Consider the following 25208-nt stretch of genomic DNA (forward strand, 5'->3'; position numbering starts at 1 on the left):
CCACAGAACACAGTGTTCACAGTAGCCACACCCGGAATTAATTCCGATTCTCACCAGTGAATGTTGATATGAATGGATAAAACTCTACATGCTTTTCATATACACACAAACAGCACTACATAGCAACAAAGATGCATGAAATGTTATAACATCCCTAAACGTGGATGAATTCATTTAAGATGCCTACTAAAAGGGGCAAAACATAAGAGACGACATTCAGCAGGACCCACCTGTATCAAGCGCAGACGAAGCTGGACTATACTGTTTGGTTCATGCTGTACTCTACATAAGGGTAGCCAGACTACGTGCCCCTAGCTCAGAACAGCAGGAGGGAAGGCTGTGATCGTGAAGGGACAAGAGGACTCTAGGGTCTGACAGTTTCCTCTGTGGGACTTTGTCATTACTATCCACGCAGCAGCTTTTCTGGGGACTTGTTCACATCACCTAGAATCAGAGTTAAAGAACAAGCCACCCCCCCCCCATCATCATGAAAACAATGGAGCCTGGAAATGTTTACATCCTTTGAAATGATGAAAATCTGCTTCCAGAGGCAGGGCAAGAGTCATCAGGAAATGACGCGGCTGCTAAAGACACTGGAGATGCGGAGAAGGAATGTGGAATCAACAGTGAGCAAACAACTCCAGAGGAGCAGCAGATTCCCCCCAAAAGCCAATCATTTGAGGGTTCCATTAACCTAGCCACAGAAATTTGTGTTGCTGTCATAAAAAGATTTTTAAAAAAAATCAGGTAATAAAGGACTTCTTATGGAGTGACACTTTGTCACAGGCAAAGAAAACAATAGCTTGAGGAAGTTCCCGTTCTAGCATGCAGGCTTGCTAAAAGATACACACCATGGGGCTTGCTGAAAGATACACACCATGGGACTGAGAGTTGCTTAAAAAAAAAAAACCAAAAAAGTAGATTATTTGTTTGAGAAGTTGGTTGTGATAAGTTTTAACTAAGTTGCCTATAAATAAAAGTAAGAATATATCAGGGTGACAGATGACTCCCCAGTTAAGAGCACTAGCTGCTCTTGCAGAGGCCTGAGTTCAGCTATCAACACCCACATGGTCGCTCACAACCACCTGGAACTCCAATTCCAGGGGATAGAAGCCTTTTTATGGTATGCACATAGTGAACATACACACACGCAGACAAACACTCATAAACAAAAAATAAAAGCAAATCAACCTTAAAAAACAAACAATAACAACAAACCAGTTGGACGGCGGTGGCGCACGTCTTTAATGCCAGCCCTTGGAAAGCAGAGGCAGGCAGATCTCAGTGATCTTCTGGTCTACAGAGCAAGTTCTTGGACAACCAGGCCTACACAGAGAAACCCTGCCTTGAAACAACAAAATACAAAACAAAACAATACAAAGGCAGCTGGGGGTGGTGGCACAGCCTTTGACCCCAGCACTTGAAAGGCGAGTTTGAAGCCACCTTGGTCTACAGAGTTTCAGGACAGTCAGGGCTACACAGAGACCCTGTCTCGCAAACCAAAAACCATATCAAGCAAAACGTCAAACAAAGCTTCCCTGAGATTAAGCTGTCAGTAGAAACTTCCTTCTTGTCCTCACCGTCCAGTTAAATCTCTGGGAATATTAACAATACGCAATACGCAGAGGAAACAAGACACCAAGGCAGGAGCGACGGGGTCACACGAACACCAGGAAACAGCTTGAGGCAGAGACACCTTTCTCTTTCATCCCCGAAGTGGCCTTCCTGCATGGGCAGGTCACAGCTGACAATCTCTTCCTCATGTTTTATACCCTTGTGAAAAACTAGCTCACACATTTCTTGAGGATTAAAAATTGAATTCAGGGACGGGGATGGAGGTGAGGTGGGGAGGAGAGGGGGGGCTAAATAGTTAGGAGCACCGGCTGCTCTTCCAGAGGACCTGGGTTCGGTTCTCAGCGTTCACGTAGTCGCTCGCAACCGTCTGCACCTCCTGTTCTGGGGATCCAACGCCCTCTTCTAATCTTCCTACGTACCAGGCACACTTATAAGCGTTCATACATGTAAACAACAAAAAATAAACCTTAAAACAACAACAACAATGATAACCGAAAACAAACCCAAACAACTAAATCTGGGCTTTACAGTCAGCCCCGCCCCACCCCAACTGCTGCCTAGTCGGTACAGGCTAGCTCGGTACCCGCTGCTAATTTTCTTTTGGCTTTGCTCCCAGAGCCCCCAGCTGAAGTTCAGCAGGATGAAATCTGCCAGGAGCCAGAGAGATTCCTGACCAGCAGCATTTCTCCCTTCCTCCTTCCCTACCTCCCTCTTTTTTCCTTCCTTCCTTCCTTCCTTCCTTCCTTCCTTCCTTCCTTCCTTCCTTCCTTCCTTCCTTCCTTCCTTTCATTTGAAATTGAACTTGTTTTTTAAGTACATTGCTCTTTTACTTTGGCTTGGCATTTCTTTCTTAAAACTTTACAAGTCAGGGTATCATAGACACCACCAGCTGGGGGTTAGAGAGTTGGCTCATGGGTTAAGTGTACCTGCTGCTCCTTCAGAGGACCTGAGTTTGGTTCCTCAGCACCCACATTGGATGGGTCACTACCACCTGTAACTCCAGCTCCAGAGGCTGACGCCCTCTCCTCCCTCCACAGGCAGCCACACACATGTACAAAGCCTTCCACCACGGCCACACATGCCTATACGTAAATAAAATACCAATCTTCAAACAAACAAACAAACGAGATCCAGCAACTGCATCCCTGAAGGTGACATCACGCTGGATCACAGCATCATTGTCCACTGTAGGCAAAGCATGGGAGCAGGCCCAAGTGCCACCAGCAAGTGAATCACGAGCTGCGGTGTATGCATTTAAGGGCACATTGTTCCTTGTTAGGGTAGAAACATGGCTCGAAGAAAGCCAGCTCTCGTCAGGTCTGCCTTGACACCTGTGCTACCCAGAGCAGAAGGGCCTTTCTATCCCTTGTAGAAACCACAGCAACCACAGCATCCTTTTAGATAGTATGAATCGAAATGTAAGCCCCAAACACACAATCCACCAAAGCTACAAATTGGATTTGAGAGCATTCAGTTTGCCAGTGGGTGTGGATCTCCCTCAGCATCTAGTTCTATGCCTTGATTCTTTTGTTGTTGTTGTTTTGTTTTGTTTTGTTTGTTCCACAGTTGAACCTGAGAAAGATGGAAAGAAACTCCAAACTTTGGGGTGAATCAATCCAGTCCAGGAAAAGCACGGTACAGCTGAACTGCCCTTGAGTCTTCTCGAGGACAGATGTCAATCCCTCAGCCAGCAAATACGCACAGGAGAACCAAACTGCATTCCTCTCACATTGGTTTTAAGGTTAAAACTGAGAAAATTTATGAAAATACAGTTTTTAGATTATGTATGTCTGTAAGGTCAGGGCAGTTGGTCCCAGGCTTGCTGCTGTTCTCTTTGATTTTAAGGGAACCCACCAAATATTTCTGTGGGGCCTCATGATTCTCTTTTGTATTTAATATGTAATCTGCCAGTAGATGCTTTCAAACTGTAGGAAAGAACTTTTCCTTTAATGGTTTTAGTGCAACCCGAGAGTACCAAGAACACAGTACTGTCTGATGCTTGGGTGCCACATACAACAGACAGGTGAGCCACACTACAGGACACCTGGGAACAAATCCTAATCTAGGGGCATGCTACAAGACAATGGCCCTGTGTTTTCATAGGATATGAATCTCATAAAGGATAAAGCTAAGACACAAGGATTTTCCATAGTAAGGGAATTGAAGATGTATTAAGTGCAATTATGTGTTCCCAGGCTTTGGAAAACCGTCAAAAGGATGCTGGTGCATCTGTAGGGGGCTGCAGGTGCCAAGGTTAGGAGCAAAGAGTCAGCACAGGCAAGTACTCTAAGTGCATGTCAACAACAAAATGTGCACATGCATTCACACACGAGAGCGCGCATGCATTCACATACATGAGCGAACAGGGAAGAATTAGCGTGAGCGTTACACAGCGTACATTCAACCATTCTTACACTATTCTGTGACTCTGGAAAAACAAATACATACAAACACCTCAGGCAGGAAAAAGGAAGATGGCAAGACTTTTTAAAAACTGGTTTTGTAGGTTCTAAAAGAGTTCAAAATAGAGTAAGCCCTAGTAAATATGAGAAATGAAAATGTGTACATATAATATTTTTGTATGTTAATGTTCTTACCAGCAGTGTACCAACAGTAAAAAGGGGTCTAGATGGGTATAATGGCTGTTGTTGGGGTGATGACAATGCGTGCAGCTAGCCTGGAGTGGATCATGCCTTATGTGATTGACGACCATTGAATTGCTCTGCCAGCAGCATGAACTTTGTTAGCTAAGGTCATGTTACTTTTTATTAAAGAGGAGGAAACAGAGCTGGTATCGCAACACAGGCAGCCAGGTAAGAGACTGAGCTTCGAGCAAACAATCAGGCCCAGTTTCAAAGGTTCTGAGACAGGCAACGAGGAAGGCAGAGGAAGCGATGTGACTGTATAAATATTCCGAGTTCAGACTTACACTGCAGTATCAATTAATTGCAGCCGGGTCAGTGTTTGCATACTGAGGACTTCTGCCGTGAGAGCGACATTAGGCCAGAGTACACAGCTGAGAAAGCAGGGCCTGGGAAAACCCCACATTCCTTCCGGGTCCCCATGCCACACTCTGTGGCTGCTGCAGGCTGGGTTCCTCCATTACTGTCACCAGGGCTGTGGCGTGTTCAAAGGTTCGCCGGCCCTGCTACCTAGAAATTGTTTCTCTTTCCATCCACACAAAGCTGGCACAGAATGACGCAGACATGTGACCTCCCATGCTATCCTGGCCAAGACAAAAATCCTTATTTTTTTTTTTAAAGAACCAAAAGAAAAAATGTGATATTTAGAAACTCTAAAAAAAAAAAGTATCTTGTCACAAATTAATTTATACTTCACGAAAACTTGAGAAAAAATAGTCAAGAAGAATTCCCTGGGGGATGGAGAGACAGTTAATGACCCTTACTGCTCTTGCAGAGGACCTGGGTTCAAATCCCAGCACCCACATGGGGGCTCACAACCCTCTGTGACTTCAGTACCAGGGAATCCGATGCCCACTTCTGGCCTCCAGTAGGTGCTAGGCATAAAAATTGTGTACATATACATATACAGGCAAAACATGCATGCATATAAGATAAGATTTAAATTAAAAATAAATAAAAAGAATTCACCAGAAAGCCTCTGCTCAAATCTCGATGCACTTCCTCCTGGTCTGGGAGGCAAATCCTGGACTCTACGGAAGGACACATTAATGGTGGGACTTTGGGCGTCTTTTGTTGGTGACCCCCCCACGTTGAATAAATTGGGGGCTTCCTGTTAAGCGAGGGCGTCCTAAGCCTGAGTGAAGCCCAGACTATGAGGATGACAGACGGATGGAGGAGGAAAGACCATCTGGGTAAGACCAACGCTCCTATCCTGGAAAAGATCAAAGGAATGACCAAAACAGACAGATCCTGCAGGCCGGAATTTGGCTTGAGACCAACAGGAAAGCAAGAAATGACGTTTCAGAGTGCACACTGCCTGACTCAGTGGCCGGAAGAGGCTTGAGCCCTTCACCATCCTCTCCGGGGTGGGACATTGGCTGAATACTCACCCATCCAGACTTCTCCAAACTGTCCTGCACCGAGCTTTTTCACCAACTTAATGGACTCCCGGGGGATCTCCCAGGCATCTTTATCCCACGGCTTCTGTGGTTTGGGGCTGATGCATGCCTTCTCCAACCTTCTGCACAGACCGTCCGATTGCTCTACAGTGAAAGGAGGAACACACGTTAGGGGACGCATGCAGGGATGGTGAGACGGCTCTGTTGGTCAAACGGCTGCCAAGTCTAATGACCTAGATTCAAACCTGGATTCTCCAACACATACACACAGTAAACAAATGTAAGCAGAAGAAGAAGGAAGAAGAGAAAAAGAAAGAAAGAAAGAAAGAAAGGAAGGAAGGAAGAAAGAAAGAAGAAACATAAGCAATATAGTGTGTAGCCATGGCAGATAGATGGGTGCCAAGGTTCCCTTAAATGCCAAAATCCAGATTCTCAAGTGCCTTATATAAAGTACTGTATGTGCATACCTTATTTTAAATCATCTTTGTATTGCTTATATTACCAAATGCAATGTAAGCACCGTGTTGTAACCTGTGTTGTTCAGAGAATGCTAACAAGACATGCTCCGTGCAGATGCCTGACTGGCTGAACCTGTAATGCAGAACCTGTACAGCATATTCTTTCTCTTTTAGAAGTGCCGGTACAAGAAGCCTCGAATAAGCTGTTATTCTTAAAATGTCCAATGCAACACCAAATAAGATACTGATGGGGGTAACTCTTGAATAATCACAGCTTTCAAAATGACTAGAAGGCAATTTGAAACCTTCTTCATCAACACTGCCACCATATAGAAACAAAAGCAACAAAGACAGGGATGGACTGTTACACAAAAATGTATTCTGCTTCCTGAGTCCTCATAAGCTCAGTGGCCCATGGGCAGGAAGGTAGCTAGGTTACCTGCATTCCAGAGCAGGCCCACGCACGGTACTGCAAGTCCCCAATACCTCAGCCAGAAGCAAAAGTGTATTGGATGAAAGAGGGAGGAAGGATGCTGTAAGCCTCGCCCCTTGCTCTCTCCATAATGCCTTTGCTCCATGTTTCTGGGCCTCAACTAAGCCTCAAGGAGCTTTCTCATAAAGCTTAGAGCAGGCAGCTGTAAGCAGCCACAGCAGCTCCCGCACCTGATGTCAATCACAACCAAGAGACCCAAGGCCACAGAGGTGAGCTTCACAAGACTAGAAACTGGTATTGGGCACGAAGTATTGACTTGTTACTTTAAACATCCCTCAGCGTTTGGCTGTGTGCTCTTACCATGGCCACATACCCCTTTTACATACATGCAGTACACTCAGCGACAGAGCTGCGTCTCTCCTACTTTGAACATTTGCACACATTAAGACTAGGCATTGTACAGAAATAATATAGACTTTCCTCCACAGGAAGGGGGAGCACTGGCTGTCAAAAAGCTCACACCTGGGAAGAAGGCCACACAGGGGCAATCACAGGGGCCATCTCACTCTGGGTGTAGTGACAGCCCCACTTACAGTGCTCAGCTCAATGGTGCCCACTCTATCCAGGACGAAGGTGTGCCTACACAACCAACCTGTTTCCACCTCCAGGCTAGTGCTTGGCGACTTGCAACCATGTAGGTTATAAAACCGGCAGACTTTGTCCAGCTGTAGGGAAATTTAAGTGACTGAGCCAATTTACTGAGGGCGACATTAAGCTGGGGTGTTCCAAAGACAAAGGCAAAGGAGATGCATCTGTAGCTTATGATATTTCAGTTCACAATAGGCTTATTAGAACGCGTGCTCATTGGAAGTCAAGGAGTATTGACAAACTGAGTTAGAGCAACCTGTGGGGCATCTTCCACCATTACTGGAAAGGAAAGTTTTCATACAAAATAGCATCGGCCCCTAGATATCAATCATGGTAAAAACAACCTTCCTCTCCCAGCCTTCAGTATTTACTTACTTTGGTAATGCTTAATCATGTCACTGATGCAGGGAAACGTGATCCGTGGAGAGATATAATAGCCCCCGTTATCCAGACTTCTAATTTTGTAGTGCTTGATAACATCGCCATGCATGGGGTCATAATCTCTGACGGACAGAGAGAAGCTGCCTGTAGGGAAAAGTAAGGAGGAGGGCATGTTTGTGTATCATTCATAAGGTCTATGTTATGCTACACTGTGGAACATTTTACTGTAAAGCGTACAATAAAAACTAGGTATGTTTATAACATGTCATAGAAAGCCCTGCCGCCAGGTGTTGCGATATTTTAATCCAAGCACGTGGGAGGCAGAAGCGGGTGAACCTCGGCCAGTTCCGGGCTAGCCAAGGCTACATAGTGAGACTCTGCCTCAAGAAGGGAAAAAAAAGGCCCTTTAAAAATGTGACTTCCTGGATGACAACAGCGTTTGTTTGTTAGGTAAGTCGTCAGCACACCATTTCCTTCTTCGCCACAGTTTTCTGAAATCATTTAGATGAATAGAAAAGTTGTTTTGAGTTTCCTCTTGACATTCAGGATTCACTTTTATAACAACACGGCAAACCCGGAAGTGTGCTGTGACCTGGCCGTAATTATGGCTGCGTTTCATTTATTAGCACTTATCACTTGAGTTTATTATTTATTATCAAAATGTGAAATTTCCACTTTGGAAAGGTTTGCGCAATGGCTAGGCAGGGAAAAAAAGGCTTCATTCTCTCTCTCTCTCTCTCTCTCTCTCTCTCTCAAACATGCATGAATAATAATAACAATAATAGTATATTTAAAATTAATAACATCTAAGTGTGGCTCAGGCCTTTAATCCCAGCACTTGGGAGGCAGAGGCAAGGGATCTCTGAGCTTGAGGTCACCTGGTCTACATATTGATTTGCAGACAAGCCAGGGGCTACAGAGAGAGGCTCTGCCTCAAAACACAACAACCAAAGCAAACCAAACCAGCCCTCTTATACCAGAACCTACTATATTCCTCATTTTATTCATCTTGGAATGGTTTGTAAAGCGATTTCCTGGGCTAGGGCTGTAGCTCAGGAGTAGCGCGCTTGCCTAGCGTGCACAACGCCCTAGTCCAGGAAAAGTCCCTACGCAGTCTTCTTCAATGTCTCCCACCACTCACCCACCTTTTAAAGTCTCGCTTTCTCTGATAAGAAAAGCTCCCGCACTGTTCCCTGGTGCCAGAAGTTGCCGTTCTGCATCCTTCCTGGTTATGTCCTTGAAGAACCACCTGTGGAGATATTTTCACATTTCATAGGTGTTGTGGCAGGGAGGGAGGGCAAAAGATGCTGAGCAGGTAAACAAGCAATGCAATGCAGTGTTCAGAAACACCAGGGTGGCCGTGTGCCGGGACTCACTCTTCCGTCTCTAAGGTGTTGACCTTGGCCACGTAGTTGCTGGGGATGAAGCCTTCTCTCTTTGTGGACAGGGACTTAGCTTTCCACCACTCCCCATGCCTGGAACGGAAACAGAAGCCATGAGCTGCGTCGGCAATTGTCCCAATGCTGTCCTAATGTTTCTCAGAGTGAGGGCAAGCGGAAGCAACCCCAGAATCCCAGAATCCAAAGGAAAAATTTTTTCCTCCTCATATGAAAGAATGTTTAGTGACAGACCAAACAAACAAACAGAAAAAAGCATCCTTACAACTTAAAGGTGGCTCGATAGATTCAGTGCTGCATAGGAAAGGGTTGGGAAAATGGCCCACTGTGTAGAAAGCAAACATTCTCATTTCCCCACATGGCTAAGGTGTGTTTTTAAGGATTCCTGCAGCAATCAGAGTCAAGGGAATAGTGACTTAGAATTTGTGTATTATAAACTTGCTTGTAAAAACATCTGCTTTCCCCAGAGATAGGTGCTATGAATCAAGAAAAACAACAAATATAAACCTAAACCAAACCAGGGTAAGTAGGCCTCATCACCATGACACTGCATGATATTACACTAACCCAGAGGGCGGCAGAGAGGTGAAGGAGGAAGGGCCAGGCCTGGAAGCAGCCTTTGAGCTAGAGAAAGGGGTGGGGTGGGGTGTGGAATTGGTCCTTGGAAACCTTGGTGTTCTTCTCTAATGCCCCCACGCAGACCAGGCCCTTGTCTGTGAGGAAAAGGCGATCCTAACTAACTGTGAGCTGTACCGTGACTGTTTAACCACACAGGCAGCCTGTGCCTCCTCCACCTTCAAATTCAGCCAACTGTACCCTGAACTTATACAGATGGAGTTTTGAGGGGTATTGAACCTAGGGCCCTGCACACGCCAGGCAAACCCTTATGTTCATGCTTTCTTCTTCTTTGTTTAAGTAGAACATAAGGCTGCTTTCACGGTGGGAGACATGAGGCATCATCCAGAGGTTGTTTGACGTACTGGGGGGGGGTAGTAGTGGACGAGCTCTCCTGGCAGTGGACAGCTGTCTGGCAAGGGAAAACAGGTCTTCGGGGATGTGGCCACTGGTAGGTGGTCCCGCACTCATACGTATGTGGGCAGCACTGATGGATTTACTTGCTTCTGAGATGGAAAGGAGGAGGATGTGAGGCTGAAAGGGGTGTGCATGTGGGATGCAGGGGATACCGGAGGAAGTGGGGGGGGTGTATGATCATGTTTATTGTATATGTGCATGGAATTCTCAAAGAATAAATATTTTAAAATAAAGTGTGTGGAGGGTGTGCTATTTTTGTGTCGAAGACAAGAACACATGGGCTTTGGTATGCACCAGTCGACCTGGAACCCATTCCTGACAGATGCGCAGAGACAACTGTGTACACACACACACACACACACACACACACACACACACACACCATGCTCACCACAATCCTGTGGTGTCATGCCCACTTCAAAAGCTAAAAGGAGCAGACTGAGTGACTTTTCAAGGTCATGCAGCCGTCAGAAGGAAGGACCACATCTACACATGAGTTCATGTGTGTCATGGCATAGCACTCTGAACCTCATCTTCCGTGAGGCAGCCTCCCTTCTTCCCCTCTTTGGCAGATCGGGGTCAGGGTGCTGCTTCATGCAAATTCAGTACGAGAAGGAAGTTAGAGTAAGTGCTCAGAGTTCCTTATTCTCCCTTCTCACTGCCCTGTGCCCTGTGGCCTGACCAGAGTCAGGCATGTGTGAGTCAACACGCATAGGTCAAGGAAATGACATCCAAGCGACTTCAGGGCAGAAGTGCCCAGATGAGCAGGCTTTCCAGCATGGCTGTGGCTATGGCACCACGTCCTTAGCAAACCCTTGGAAATCACACCGACCAGCCTGCGAGCCCTGTCTAAATCCAAGCAATAGAACAAAGAAAAATGGCCTTTCCAGTTCCTGTGTGCGTTCAAGAATGTACAGGTGCACTGGTGGTTGCTAGCACACATCACATCACATGTGTACATGTGTGTACATGCCAGAAGATAGCCTCATCTGTCATTCTTCAGATGCTGCCAATCTTGTTTTTAAGAGACAGAGTCTCTCACGGGCCTGAAATTTGCCAGTTTTCTAGACTGGCTGGCTAGAGAGTCCTTAGAGATTCACTTGTTTCTACCTTCCCAGTGCTGTGCCAACATACCCAGCCTTTTCTTTTTCAAAGGTGGGTCCTGGGCACTAACTCAGGTTACGACTGAGCTATCTCCCAAACTCCACAGTGGCCATCTTAAGTAGCATGCCACACAGAACCAAACTTCTTAGGTCGTGCAGTGGTGAAGAAAGAAACTAATGTCTGTCCTTGTTGGGAGAAACGACAGAGGTGCCCACAGCCACACTCGAAAGGGACGTTCCTTTTGCTCTGTTCCTGCCACCTAAGGAAAGCGAAAGAGCCATCGACAAGAGCCATGGCCAAGATGCTGCCAGGGCCTGGGCACACTTACTCTTCCAGGACTTTCATCTTTTCTCCTTTCTTGAAGGACAAGTCATCTGGGTGGATGCCATCGTAAGGGTACAAGGCTACCACAATGTCCCCTTGCTCCTCTGGATCTAAGAACAAAAGATAGAAGCAAAGGCCTCTCAGAACCTATCAGCATAAACATGCAGGAAGAGAAGAAATGATGGGAGAAGGACCATAGTACAAGGCTGTGTGCTTCCCACCTAGAATAACACAAATTGCAGACTGTATGCACCAAACCAAGGGAGCTACTATAATTCCCAAACTACGTTTAGGAAAGGATGGACCTCTGACAATGACAGCACTGTCAGGGTCCCCAAAGGCGGAAGCTACTCTAGTATCCATCAGTGGGATGAACAAAATGTGACCCGTACATACAATAGAACAATATTCAGTTTAAAAAGAACTGAAGTTCTGACACACAATATATCAAAGATGAACCTTGAAGACTTTACGTTAAGTTAAATGAGCCAGCCACAGATGACAAGGGCTGTATATTTCCAGCCACGTGGGCTACCTAGAGCAATCAAATTCATAGGGACAGAAAGCATAATGGCACTGCCTGCAGCAGAAGGGAGAGGAGAACCCTGAGTGTTAAATGGTAGAGTTCCGCTGCGGATAATGGAACCTTTCTCTGATAGATGCGGTGTGAGGCTCACAGCAGTGCGGATTTCCCGCCTCTGAACTCTACGCTTAAAAAACAGTCGAAGGAGGGATATGTTTACAGACATATATTTCCCACAACAGCAAACTAAACACTAGTTATATTGTTAAGAAAGCATACCTTTCGTTTGAAATCTTTGTCCTGGTAAAAGTTGAGATTCGGAAACCTACGAGAAAGTATTCGTTAGGGAAAAGAAGTCACGTTCAGCCTTCTCTTCTCACATGCGTGTTGTCTGTCATTTTCTAACAGCGACAAGGGAGGCTCAGATTTGCGGCTGCTAAGCAGGAAAGAAGAGCTAAACAGAAAAATCTTATAGGGCAATACCATTGCCGGCAAGGCTCAGAGAAAGGCTACCATCTTTTGTAGGGCCCTACCTATACAGTCATTTTCAGGGCTTTTTCTGCACAGGTAGTCCTTGGTCTGGGGCAACAGACCAAGTGGGTAGGGCTTCACAAGATGGGACTAGATGCCAGCCTGCCATGATTCTTTCTCTTGTTTTTAACAGAACTCTAATATTTGAGGTGGCAGTTTGCCCCGTGCACGGCCTGTTTCTAGACTTACAGCCCCCTCTGCAGAAGGTGAAGAAGCATTCCTTAAATCACTGTTGGGTGAGGTCTGGGTAAAATGTATCACTTTCTGCCTAGAAAGAATTAAAGGCTGGAGGCATGGTAACCACAGAAACCAAACTGCAGGTAGGGCCAGCATATCAAAACATCACAGTGACACCTTTGAGAAGGTCACCGGCTAGCTCCTTGTTTCCTGAACTTATTTAAACATTTGATCAGGCCCTGTCACTAACAGATAAACACAGCCCAATGGAGTCAGGCTTGCTTGTGTGACCCTGACTCTGTCTGGGGGTCAGGGGCATCTCCAGCTATGACAGCAGCAGGGTGCACGGCCAGGCAGATCCTGGTAGCACAGAGGATGGGTGTAGTCCCTTCTAATCCAAACCCTTTCCACAAGAGCACTGCTGGGGGAGTGTAAGGGCTCCTGACAGGGCCTGAACTTCAAGCCATCTCCTCTGCTTTACCTCGAGAATCATTTCAGGGAACAGGTTTATAGGGAAATATAAATTTCTCTGAGAGTGAGCCCATAAAATCTCCACTTCACTGAGGAAAAGGACTGGAGGAGTAGGAAGTCGGGGCCATATTAACATTCAAGACTTAAAGATGTTTTAGACTGCCATTTTAATCATTCAGATTTGCATAATTAAGAATCACAGTCTATTTGGTATGATTTAGAGGAAGCAATTAGATGAAAAATTAAATAATCTGAAAGCAGCAAGCTGGTCTGCAAATGCCGGAGAGGTTAGTTTAAAAAGGCATTAAAGCCCATCTTCCCGCGAGACCCGCTGGCTGGCTAGGCTGGCCCTGAACTGTAAAGGACTAACCTACCCTCCTAGAGACAGGAAATATAGGTCATGCTAGCTCATCCAGTCCATTCTGGACCACTTTTGTAAGACCAAAGCACATACGTGTGACCCTGTTACCTCACTCCAGAACAGAGTTTCTCTTAATAGGTTTTTTTCTTCAATAGATTTTCCGTGAGTGCTGTTGGCTTTACATCCATTCCCCCTTCACCTCCTTTCAGCGCATGTTGTAATCAATGGGGTGCATGTATTTTTTTGCATGTGGCAAAGGCTGAGAACCCTACTTAGGTTCATAGAATGAGGCCAAACTAAGGAACTTGGGGAGATCATCTGTGGCCACAGAAGACATGAACTTAAAGTTTTCTGGTAAGCGTTAGGGAACTGAAAGATTTTAAGCATGTTCACTATTTATTTCCAACTGACTTGTAATCTTTTTTACACAGAATATTTGTTTTTTTAAACTAGTCTTTCTTGCTTTCCTAAATAAAAAACACCTGATCAAATAAACATAACAAACAGACCAAAACAAAACAAAACAAACAAACAAAAACCCTTGGGTTTTAAAGCACATAAAATCAATAAAAATCAATCACAAAATTATAAAATCAAATAATTAGCATTTTCTAAGGGAAATAAATAGACCCTTTAATGAGAGCTTTGAATTCTACAGGAAAACTACCATGATGTCAGTGTCTTTTACTTTTCTATTAATCGCATTTATTTAGAAATATAACCCTATATCTTTCTGTACTTATGAAGTGTTTTTAAGTTGCATATTGATAGATATTCACCAACACCAAATTACTAATGCTTTTAATAAGTTTATCCACTTTATGTAGATACATTTCCTATACTATAAATTTTTTCTTTATTTTTTTCAAGTTATTCTTTATCTTTTTCAAGTTGTTTATTTTTATGAGTTTAGGTATTTTGCCTTCACCAGGATCTGTGCACCATGTGCAGGCCTGGTGCTGGCAGAGGCCAGGACAGGTGTCCCGTGTCTGGGAACTAGAGGCACAGAAGGCTGTGATCTACCATATGGGCAGTGGGACCTGAACTCAGGTCCTCTGGAAGAGCAGCTGGTGTTCTTAACCACAGCCATCTCTCCAGCCCCTCTATATGTAGTTTTACATGATATGTATGTAGGCAAAGTATCTATCCAGAAACACCTTGTAAGATAACTTAATAGCACAATGCAGCCACCATTCACCTCCACTTCTCTTTAACTAACTTTGACTAATCAATCTAATTGATGACAGTTGGTTCTGATAGGTTATAGATAATGCGGATAGGCTAGGCAACGGTCCTCAGCAGGACAGAAAAATGACAATATATTTCTAAATAAATATATTTCCAGGTCTCTTAAATATATAGGTACAACCAGAGAAACAGCAAATGCTTCTGTTCTGTTCTTTAAGACAGGGTTTCACTATACAGCTCTGACTCTCCTGGAACTTGCTGTGTGAACCAGGCTGCCTGCCTCTGCTGCCAAAGTGCTTGTGATTACAGGGAGGCACCACCACACCTGGCCAAACTGTCAATAAAGCCGTTTAGGCTAAATTGGAATAAGTTGGTTTCATCTTAAATGCCAGAATAGTCCATAAAACCCGGGGTGTGGGAAGTGTACAGGCACCCAATGGAAGGCTACATGCCAGGTTACAAGCTCCAAAGTAAAACAAATTTATTGTAGGTTCTGAATTCCCCAAGGCTTTAAAATATGGTATCACTTCTTTCCCGACTGCATCAGGTGACCCATCACTTATATCAAGTATCTAATGTGGACAACCATGTATAGTTTGGAGACTAAGCTAGATGCACCTTTTCTTAACCTTTTACTCAACTATCAAAAATCGTAACAACCACAGTCGTGTTGTTTCAAATCAGTTGCCATAAAGACAAGATAGAATAAAATGCAATGTCCCACTAGCATGTGTTTTAGCTTCTGGTTTAAATTCAACAAATCCTTTTGTCCCTAGAACATGGAGCTGACATCGTTACCTACCCTGCAGCCATGAGGGTCTGGATCTATTCTGGGTCTTTGCAATAGGTGTATGAAAGATGCCTTTCTCCACGATAAACATGCAACTGAAGACCTGGTTACCAACTAGTAAGTGAATGTATTATCCCTAAAATCTCTATGCATTCTTCAAAGAATTAAGTTATGAGGCATATAAAACTTATTTGGGGTCTATGTAAACAATACGATTTTTTTTTTTTGCATGCAAAGATTGCGGTTTTAATTGCACAGCCATGCTCTGATCCTGCGGTGGGATCTCTCCCCTGAGACTATTCTACTTACTGGCCTTTGCTGCTTATTGGACGTTGGATCTCTCACATAAATAGTTCGGTCAGTGTTACGTACTGGTTGAGTCTTCGAATCTACTCCATCGTCATTCAGATTGTCTTTCCTTTTTGATTTTATACATCCCATATTTCCTGTTGGAATAGAAAAGCAATGGCATTGTTTTTTTTCTTTAATCAATCCAGAACTGGCTTAAAGCCACTCAAATCTCTGTACTAAAGAAGAGCAAAAAGAATATGCTTCTATTCATTGTTACACACTGATTAATACACTCAAAGGCGGATGCTGTTTGGAAACAGGTTATCTTGGTTATTCGTTTGTTCCTTCCTTCATTCACTCAAAACACTCTTTATGAGTGTCTCACCTTTACAACAACCCAATTCCTACACTAAAGGTGCTCCTTTTTTTGTGGCAAAGGAGTGTGAATTGGCATTACAGTATGCTCAGATGAGTCTGTGACACAGGATACATGAGTCCTAATGAAAAACAGGACTTCTAATTGAGGCTAAATGAGAAGGCGCTGGTGCGAGAAGCTTCCTGAAGGTTGAGATGGGATGGGTTTAAATCTGGTGATCAAAATCAGTGAAGGAGATCCAGGAAGGCTTTTTCACAGGTAGCCATAGAGACCCCAGATAATTCTGTCCCAAGAACCAGTGCAACAAGAGTGAGTCCTTTCGTGATGGAGCAGGCAGCAAAGGCAAAGGGGTCAGAGCTGGAGACAGAGGACCATGGTGGGTACAACGCTATCAGTTTAGTTTGCATTCCCGAAAGACAAGTAACACAAAGGGCCGGCGGTGTGATTTACAGCTAAAGTCTACTGTACGGGGCTTGGGAGCCTACACACATGGTGTTGCCTTCATCAAGACATAGGTCAGGGAGAAAAGATGCTTGAAAGGTCATTCAGATGGTCCAGACTGGTAGGCTTCCCAGCAAGGCATCCAAGTGCAAGCCAGGAAAGGCGGCAATACTAAAAGCACAGTGACAATGACATCCTCTATACCTACCAGCCATGATGACAGACAGAACTGAGGGGTGAATGCCGGCACAAGGTTTGTTTGCTCTGAGTCACCCCTGCCCCCGCAGCCCGAGCCCCAAATGCCCCAGAAGGAGTTCAAGACTGGTGCAGAAACTAATTTGACTCAGCCTTTGAGCAAGTGCCTAAAACAATGTAATTATATTATCATCTCAAAAAATTCATTTTCAAAAATCCAAAAGAAGAACAGGAGGAGGAGGAGGAGGAGGAGAAGCAACAAATGGGACCTGGTCCCAAAGAGCCACAGAACAAGTGAAGAGAGCACAGACAAAAACAAGAGGCAGGGACTTCACAGAGGTCTCAGGAACTTGGCTGCCAACCTAACCAGGGAGGCAGGATTGAATTCTGGGTGACTGACCACCTTGGTCTCCCCCTCACCCCCTTCCCTCATCTGCTGGCTGGGGATGAGATGGAAGAGATTTTCCAGGTTGTTAATTAACCCATTGTCTTCTCAGATTGCCAGCTCACTGGATGCAGTGTGGCTTTAAGATTGAATTCCCGGCTCTGCTCACAGGCAGCAGAAACGGAACCCGCACAGCTCAGCCCACTGTCCTGCTCTCCCACAGGTTTTGGCTAACTCTTGGGACCTGGGCTTCATCTCTTCAACAGGCAGGGTGTGAAGTCTCTGAGGGCCGGCCACTCCTTTTCTGAAACTAGCAAAGTGGCAAGCGGTAGTTCCCAGAATAAAGAGGAAGCGAGCCCTTTGCTGCAAAACAGTCTCTCTTCTTCTTTTCATAGCCTGCGTTGCTAGAATGGAGACGGGGTTTGGAGCTGATCTGTAAATTAGCGTAAGCTCGTCCCCCAATCTTCTTCACCCCACCCTTTCTCAAAAACGCTGTCCAGCTGATCATCCTTCCGATGGTGACAGGAAAGCCCTGGAAGCCAGACCTCTGAGCACAGGGAAGTTCCAGAGAGAGGGGGCAGCATCTGGGGTCCTAACAGGGGCTGAGCATCCTGTTTGTAATAATATAATTACACTCTGTTGAGTTTGCTGTATGACCCAAGGGCTCAAACAGCACCACTGTTCCAGGCGGGACTCAAGGCCCTTCCCCCTTTCTTTCCCCGTTCTTCCCTTTTCTCCCCTCATCTTCCTCTTCCTCCTTCTCTTTTTCATTTTTCATTTTTTTTTTTTTTGACAAGGTCACACTCTGTACCCCAGGCTGGCCTGGAGCTTACTCTGTCTCTCAGGCTGGCCTCAAACTCACAGTGAGCTGCCATGGCTGGCGCCCGAATGCTGGGTGAGCAGCCACGCCCAGCTTAGCCTATCAGTGAGAGAAGAACCAGGTGTACCACTGCGGACACCAGGCGTTGTGCTCACAACAGACCCACGTGGGTCCTGTCTGACAAAAAACTCTCAGAGGTGAAGGAAGAGGACAGCATGTGTGGTAGAAGCCTCTAGAATGGCCCTTTCCAAAACTGTGGTTGGAGCCAGGGATGGCTGCTCATCTGTACTCTCAAGGCTCAGAGGTTGGAAAACACAGTTCAAATCCAGTCTGAGCGACACTGTGAGACCCTGTCTTAAAAAAATAACTAATTAATAATTCTGCTTTTTAAAAAGAAGAGTCTTGATAGCAGAACTCACTTATTAGTCTGTCTGGGAAGACAGACACAATGAGAAAAGTCTAGAATGGGCCCTGTTCTAAAATGCCTGGCCGGGAACTCCCATAGGGGAAAGAGAGCAGCGTGGTTCCATATGAAAAGGGCCTAGGGATGGGGTCGAGCTGAGCACACCCCTGAGGGACATGGTTCCATCTGCGGTAGGCACTACAGACAGGGACAGTATGTGGAGCGGGAACACAGTGCCCACGGCCAGGGCAGTCAGAGGAGACGGGAGGCGGCCCCAGTATGCCACGAGGATTTGTCTCAGTTTTATAGATTTGGTAAAGGCTCCTTGGAGATACAGGATGGAAGTGTGTGGGTGGCAGTGAGGGTGGGCGCACGTCTTTGCAACTCTTGATCCGTCCACCACAGTGAGAGGGGGGTGGAGGAGAGGGACGATGTGTCTAAGGACATGAAATCGGTGACTCTATGAAAAGGACATATCTTTTTACCTTTTCCTAGAGTTTTGAAAGTTTCAAAAGGTAAGTTTGGTGAAAAACTTAAGTGGATATTATGGACAGATAGACAAAATTCATTCATTTTGGCCAGGTGGTGGTGGTACACGCCTTTAATCCCAGCACTCAGGAGGCAGAAGCAGGAGAATTTCTGTAAATTCAAGGCCAACCTGATCTACAGAGAGTTCCAGGACAGCCTGAGCTACACAGAGAAACCTTGTATTGAAAAACTATAAAAAGAAATACATATACATACATGCATATATATATTACAAAATTCATTAATTTAAGATATATACAGAACACATATGGCATGTTGGTGTGTGTGTGCACATAGGTATGTGTGATTAGGAGTGCTTTCTGGCACATGTCATGCCTGTAGCATGTCAAGCAGTCCCACCTTTGTTCCGGCAGGGAGCCAGAGAAATTCTCCAGCTGGGCTGATGCAGAGATGTGGAAAACTCTACCTCTGAGCGATACCTTTATGGGAAACATAAGCTGGGCTAGTGAAGGCCGGCTGGGGGAAGCCGCCCCCCAACAAAGGCCCATCCTTTCAGGCCCTGTGCATGCCGGAGAGGTGCTGACAATCATCTGAGGAGGACAAGCGTAAAGTAGCAGGTGGAGGGGCGGGTTGTCAGTCTAGACCAGTGCTTCCACCAATTATTGGCTTGCTATTTTGTGTTTTCCCCCTCTCACCATCACCACAGTGAACGGAGAGTCAGATGCTTGTTGTGTGACAGACAGAAAGTGAGACTACCTCAGAACACCGCCCGGCTCAGGCTGAGCTCAGGAGTGGGTGCCTGCACACAAACCCGACCAGGTCCCGTAGCTCCACAAGCTGAGGGAAAGAACCAGAAAACCCCCAAACGCAGCGTATTCCCGTCAAACACATGAGGCGCTGTTAGACATTCCCGAAGGCTATGAGCACTCTGATTTGCACCTTTTGTTTGACGTCTTTTATTAAGCCTACAATGTGCCGAGCTTCTTTTTAATCCCCGAAGAAAGTCACTGTCCACGGCATTATGATGCTCACCTCATAGAGGAGAGAAACGGGGCTGGGAGAAGTCAGACTGGCACAAAGCCAGTCCGCAGCTGGTGCGAGGTTCAGCTGGGCCTCTCTTCCGCACCACCCGGCTAGTCTCAGGCTGGGCACAAGCTGGCCTCGGGCTAATCCACAGCCCGTGTGTTTAACATTTTTCCACGTGATTCAAGCTGCTGGGAAGTACGTATCCTCTTAGCAAAACTAAAAGAGATCATTTTCATAGGCTGCCTCTCTAGATGTTATAAAAATGTCTTACCATAAGAACCAGTCATGTGATTAATACAATGACACCAGACAGTCAGGACAGAGGAGAAGAGGCGAGGGCAAGGTGCTCATGCCATGGGTGACTTATCTAGCACAGCTGAGCTCTGAGTTCACTCTGGGTTACTTCAGGGACTGTGTAAATCACCAGGAGAGAGGAAAGGAACCAGCTTTCTTTGGGGACAGTGTGTGTCCCTCTCAAGAATTCTAATTTATATCCAATGGACTTAGCGAAGTGCCACAGGTGATACTGTGTGTGTTGTTTCTTCTTGGTATTACACTTCTTTGTGTCTCACACTACCTCTACGTAGTTCAGGCTGGCCTTGAACTTGTAGTCCTCCTGCCTAAGGTTCCCCAGTGCTGGGATTTCAGGCATGCACCATGACTCCCAGTTGATCTCATAGCATTTATAGTAGTAAATAAAGGCATGTTTAATATGTCGATGCTTTATTTAAAAGTAATTATTATCCAGAGGGAAGGGGAGGGGGGTGTTAACTAAAACTAAGAGTGTAAAAGAACCCAATGGAAAATCATTACGTTGTAATGTCAATTTTAAAAAAAATATAAAAATAAGATGCGGAGGCCTGGGAGGTACAAGTGCTTGCTGAAAGTCTGACAGCCTGAGTCCTCCCTGGGACCTACATGGTGAAAGAAACTCTATATGTATGCTTTAACACACGAGCACACACCATCTCAAAAATGTAATAAAAATAGGTTTTTGTTTGTTTGTTTGTTTGTTTTTGTGGGGGGCAGTGCTAATACAGCTATCCAATATGGATGGCCTGTGCTTCTCCAGGAGACACGAGTTGCTCTGGGACAATTGTACACTGCCTGAAAATGTATTGCTGTGATTGGTGTAATAAAGGGCTGAACAGCCAATAGCTAGGCAGGAGGTATAGGTGGGACTTCCTGGCAGGGAGAGGAAGTAGGAGATGAATCTAGGTGTGTGAGAGATGCCAGTGGGATTCTAAAGAAGTCGGACATACCGTACAGATAAGATGTTATACACTCCACGAGCTATCACAGGAACCGAGCCATGCTTCAGAACGTAGATTAAAATAAATGGGTTAATCTATTAATAAGAGCTAGATGGACAAGCCTAAGCTAAAGTCGAGCTCTCATAATTAATAATAAGTCTCTGTGTCATTATTTGTGAGCGGGCGGCCCAAAGAAAACTCCGTCTACAATGAATTACTAAATAAAAATCTTAGTGCCAAGCATGGCATACCTGCCAGTGAGTTATGGGTCAGGAAGACTCCAGTAAACCTCAAAACAACACAGGCTATAGTCATTGTTCTTGGCTGTCTGCCACAGCTATGTGTAAGACCATATTGCTGAGACACTCCCCACTTTCAATATAGGACATAGAGAAATGGAGCTTGAATCGACCTGGAAATGTTCCCAAGCCTGGCTGGCTCTCATGGTGCTGAACATTGCTGTGTAGGTCACTGAGGGAGAGGAAACACCACTGCATTACCCAGGGGTGAACCCTGAATACTACAATACTAATATGCCAGAGATGACTACTAGTTCAATGTAGGCTACGAGGTAACCAACATCTGACTGGATCTGAAGCCTGCTCCACAGGAAGGAATCAGTGCCTACTGCTATAAACATGACCAAAAGTCCAAATCTCAGGAGTTCATAGACCCAAGCTGGGGGGGGGGGGGTCCCACTCCTATTGCTGTGCTACCTGGAGATGTTTTCAAACTGTCTTCAGCAGATTTACATCTACAGTCATAGCTTGGTGCTAGTCTCAGTCTTGGCCCGAAAAGCTTCTTTTTGCAGTGGGTAATAGATAATGCTGAGACTCCTGAGTGACGTCTGCCCCAAATGGGGTGTCTACCATCCCCTCTAAGGCTCAGAGGACACCATGGAAGTGGGGGTGGAAAGGATGTAAGAGCCCAAGGAGCCCAAGGATGGAGAAGATGCTGTGAGACGCTGCGTGGACATGGCACAGCTGTTCTCACGGACTCACAGCAGCTTTGGTTAGCTGCAGAAGCTCGAGGTGAGTCAACGAGACCTATTACTCTTTCACAAAGCTAATTGGACTCAGAGGGCATGAAGGTACGGGGAGGATATGCTGGGGTGTCTGTGAAAAGTAAGAGGGAGGAATTGGGGGTGGGTAGAACCAAGTTACATTGTATGAAACTGTCAATCAATATAAGATTCTATAAACATTTTAAAATATAAAGTGTGCATTTTAAAAATTATTATCAGGATCTCTGAGCCCAGGGCCAACATGGTCTATAGAGTGAGTCCTAGGATAGCCAGAACTATTACACAGAGAAACCATCTCACAAAACAAAATAAACAAACAAACAAATATAATCATTCAGAGTTTGACTTATCAATAAAGACAAGTCTGGATTACCTATAAAAGCTCCCTCTGTGGTCTAGAGAAGTAACCCCTTGCTCACACAGGGGCACACACCAACACCTAAGAATTGGGAGGCTGATGACTTCTCTTTCTAGAAGTTTCCTTCATGAGAACAAGTATTCATTTGCATGGGTAGTCCTCATTTAAGGAACTTAAAACAGTAAACGAGTGATTTTTTTTTTAAACCAAAGAGCATGTTCTAGAATATCAGACTAACTCCTTGTTCCCAGCCTACTTCTTTGGCTCTCTCTGTAACAATTCCTAATGCTTGCTGTCTATATGACAAGGAAGATGCTGTACACCTGGACCCCTGGTCTCTGCATCCAGGTTCTCTCCATCAGCAACCCTACAGGACCTCAGGGTGTTCATGGCAACTTTACTCATATTCTACACAGACACCACTATGTATCACTAAATTAGGTCAATGTGACAAGTTTCCAGGCTGCGTCCATTCATCTTGCTGCCAGTATGTAAAGGTTCTTTTTGCCGTGGTTGTTGTAATTATCCATTGCCCAAATTTGCAGAACTTAGACCCAAAATAGGAAATTAGATTCCAGTTTCTCCCCAAGGAATGGACGTTCTGTCATCATGTGTCAGTTCATGCTCATTCATGATCCTAGCACTTGAGACTGCTGAGACAGAAGGATTCCCATGACTTTGAGGCCAGTCTGGGATACAGGAGGAATCTCTAAGGGGGTTGGGGGGAAATCTGACTGTTCTAGAGCCTTCTATCCTTCCAGTTCTATTGTTGTATTCCATTCCATTCCATTCTACAATCATGAATATTGTAACAGAATATGATTCTGTGAATGGTCCATATAACCCTAGATCTTAAAATTTAAAGACAAAACCACTAGGATTTGACCCTTGACAACTTAAATATCATGCCATTATAAAGTAGTGTGATATAAATTGTGTTATTAGCCACAGTGGCACAGACCTATAAACCCTAGCACTAGTTAAGGCAGGAGGGGTACAAGGCTGGGGCCAGGTCTCACCCAAAGGCTTCTTGGGAGCCCTGAAGTCGAACCTCTCTTACTTAACCTTGCAATAGTGTAAGTGCTTGCCTAAGGCTATCAGGGAGGAGGGAGCAGGGAGGAGGGAGCAGGGAGCAGGGAGCAGGGAGCAGGGAGGAGGCAAGAAAGGGAACAATCACTCTTACCCCAAAGGACCCAGCCTGGTCACCCAATGCCTCAGAACTTGGTTCATCTGGCTTTAACACTACACTTGTTTTTAGACTTACCATGGCTCTACTGCCTCTTTGTGACCAGGCTTCATCTCCGGAAGTTCCCTGAGTTAGGAATAGGAATGGAAACAGAAAACGAGAGTGGAAGCCCAAGAGATCTTGGGCTTCAAAAGTCAGGCTCAGGTTTCCTTCGGGAGCTACTGATAGATTTGATCGCCATGAGAAAGTCCGAATCCTCACCCTCTGCCCGCTGCTTCCCTCTCTACCTCACTTGCAGAAATGAAACTTAGAGACAAAAAGGCACAGAGAGCAGGCAGCTTAGGAAGAGAGGGCCACCAGAACAATCCTCCAAACAAAGACTATTCCTAAACCCCAGGTGGAACAGACAGAGCTGAAAGGGGTGTGGCCAGACTCTCTCTACAAATCTCAGTGGTTTTCAAAGGGTCTCTGATCTTTTTGCCCATACCCCAGAAAACCAGGGCCGCCACAGTGGCTAACCTGGTGACCTTACCTGTGGCCTCGATGAGTGAGTGTTGGTGCTGTGGAGTGACTGCGGAGATCACTGGGTGATGGGGTTGTTATCTGTGCACTAAGAACGTTTGTGTCTCCTGAGGACTTTCCGCACGCGCAGGAAGGGAGCCCCTGGCCAGTCTCCAGCTCCCTTTCCTAACTGCCTCTAGCTCCCACGAGACAGGAAGTGAAGAGAGAAAGAGGAGGTTCCTCCTTTAGGCCTAGAGTCCCTCCAAATAGCTCTCTGGGTCTCTGTTTTCCAATTTCAACATCAGACCCTCCCTAGGGTTTAAATGTCATCACTGAAAGAGAGAGCGGGAATTGGGCTGGGTTGGGCGGTGTTGAGCCATTGTGGCTCAAGTGTTCCCTTATGATAAGAGGACTGAGGGTGACCAGAGAGGTGGACGGGACGTACAGAAAGAGAGAAGGAGTAGAGGAGAGAACAGATGGATTGGGTAAATCCAGCACTTCCACTCAGTCCACACCTACTATTGCTTGGTTTTATTTAGTTCTGACGCCACATTTCACTGTCTAACCCAGGCTGGCCTCTAATTTTCGATTCTTCTCCCTTACCTTCTCAAGTACAGGACTTACATGATTATGCCACACGCTGTGTCTATTAGTGGTTAGTTGGGAAAGGGGCCGTGAGGTAGGAATTTGGTTTAAGAACAACTGATCTTCAAAATAAATAAATAAATAAAAAGGCCGGGCAGTGGTGGCGCACGCCTTTAATCCCAGCACTCGGGAGGCAGAGGCAGGCGGATCTCTGTGAGTTCGAGGCCAGCCTGGTCTACAAGAGCTAGTTCCAGGACAGGCACCAAAAACTACAGAGAAACCCTGTCTCAAAAATCAAAAAAAAAAAAAAAAAAAAGAAAAAGAATAACTGATCTAGGCCGGATGTCTAGCCTAGACATAGAAGAGATGTAAGACTGAAGGAGGGATCAATTCTTTCTTCTTGGTGCGGAGTGGGTATCATGACCAAAGACTCAGAGTTC

General features: G+C 45.5%; 1 protein-coding gene across 4 annotated transcripts in view; it reads right to left on the bottom strand.

Annotated features, from left to right (window-relative positions):
• Lyn (LYN proto-oncogene, Src family tyrosine kinase) overlaps positions 1-25208 on the bottom strand; it is a 111189-nt gene that overhangs the window by 38824 nt on the left and 47157 nt on the right. The window contains exons 1-8 of one of the 4 annotated variants that reach the window (XM_048420671.3): positions 24215-24348; positions 15808-15881; positions 12197-12242; positions 11399-11504; positions 8914-9012; positions 8683-8786; positions 7532-7681; positions 5609-5761 (exon numbers count right to left, since the gene is read on the bottom strand). In XM_048420671.3, the coding sequence (XP_048276628.1) occupies positions 5609-5761; positions 7532-7681; positions 8683-8786; positions 8914-9012; positions 11399-11504; positions 12197-12242; positions 15808-15876 (727 nt within the window). In that variant the 5' untranslated portion in view covers positions 15877-15881; positions 24215-24348. Of the gene's footprint in view, positions 1-5608; positions 5762-7531; positions 7682-8682; positions 8787-8913; positions 9013-11398; positions 11505-12196; positions 12243-15744; positions 15882-24214; positions 24349-25208 lie in introns of those variants that run through there. The other 3 variants (XM_048420669.3, XM_048420670.3, XM_048420668.3) reach the window with 3 other exon arrangements.

Source organism: Myodes glareolus, chromosome 16 (genome assembly GCF_982192425.1).
Source record: "Myodes glareolus chromosome 16, mMyoGla1.1, whole genome shotgun sequence".
In the NCBI taxonomy this organism is placed as follows: domain Eukaryota; kingdom Metazoa; phylum Chordata; class Mammalia; order Rodentia; family Cricetidae; genus Myodes; species Myodes glareolus.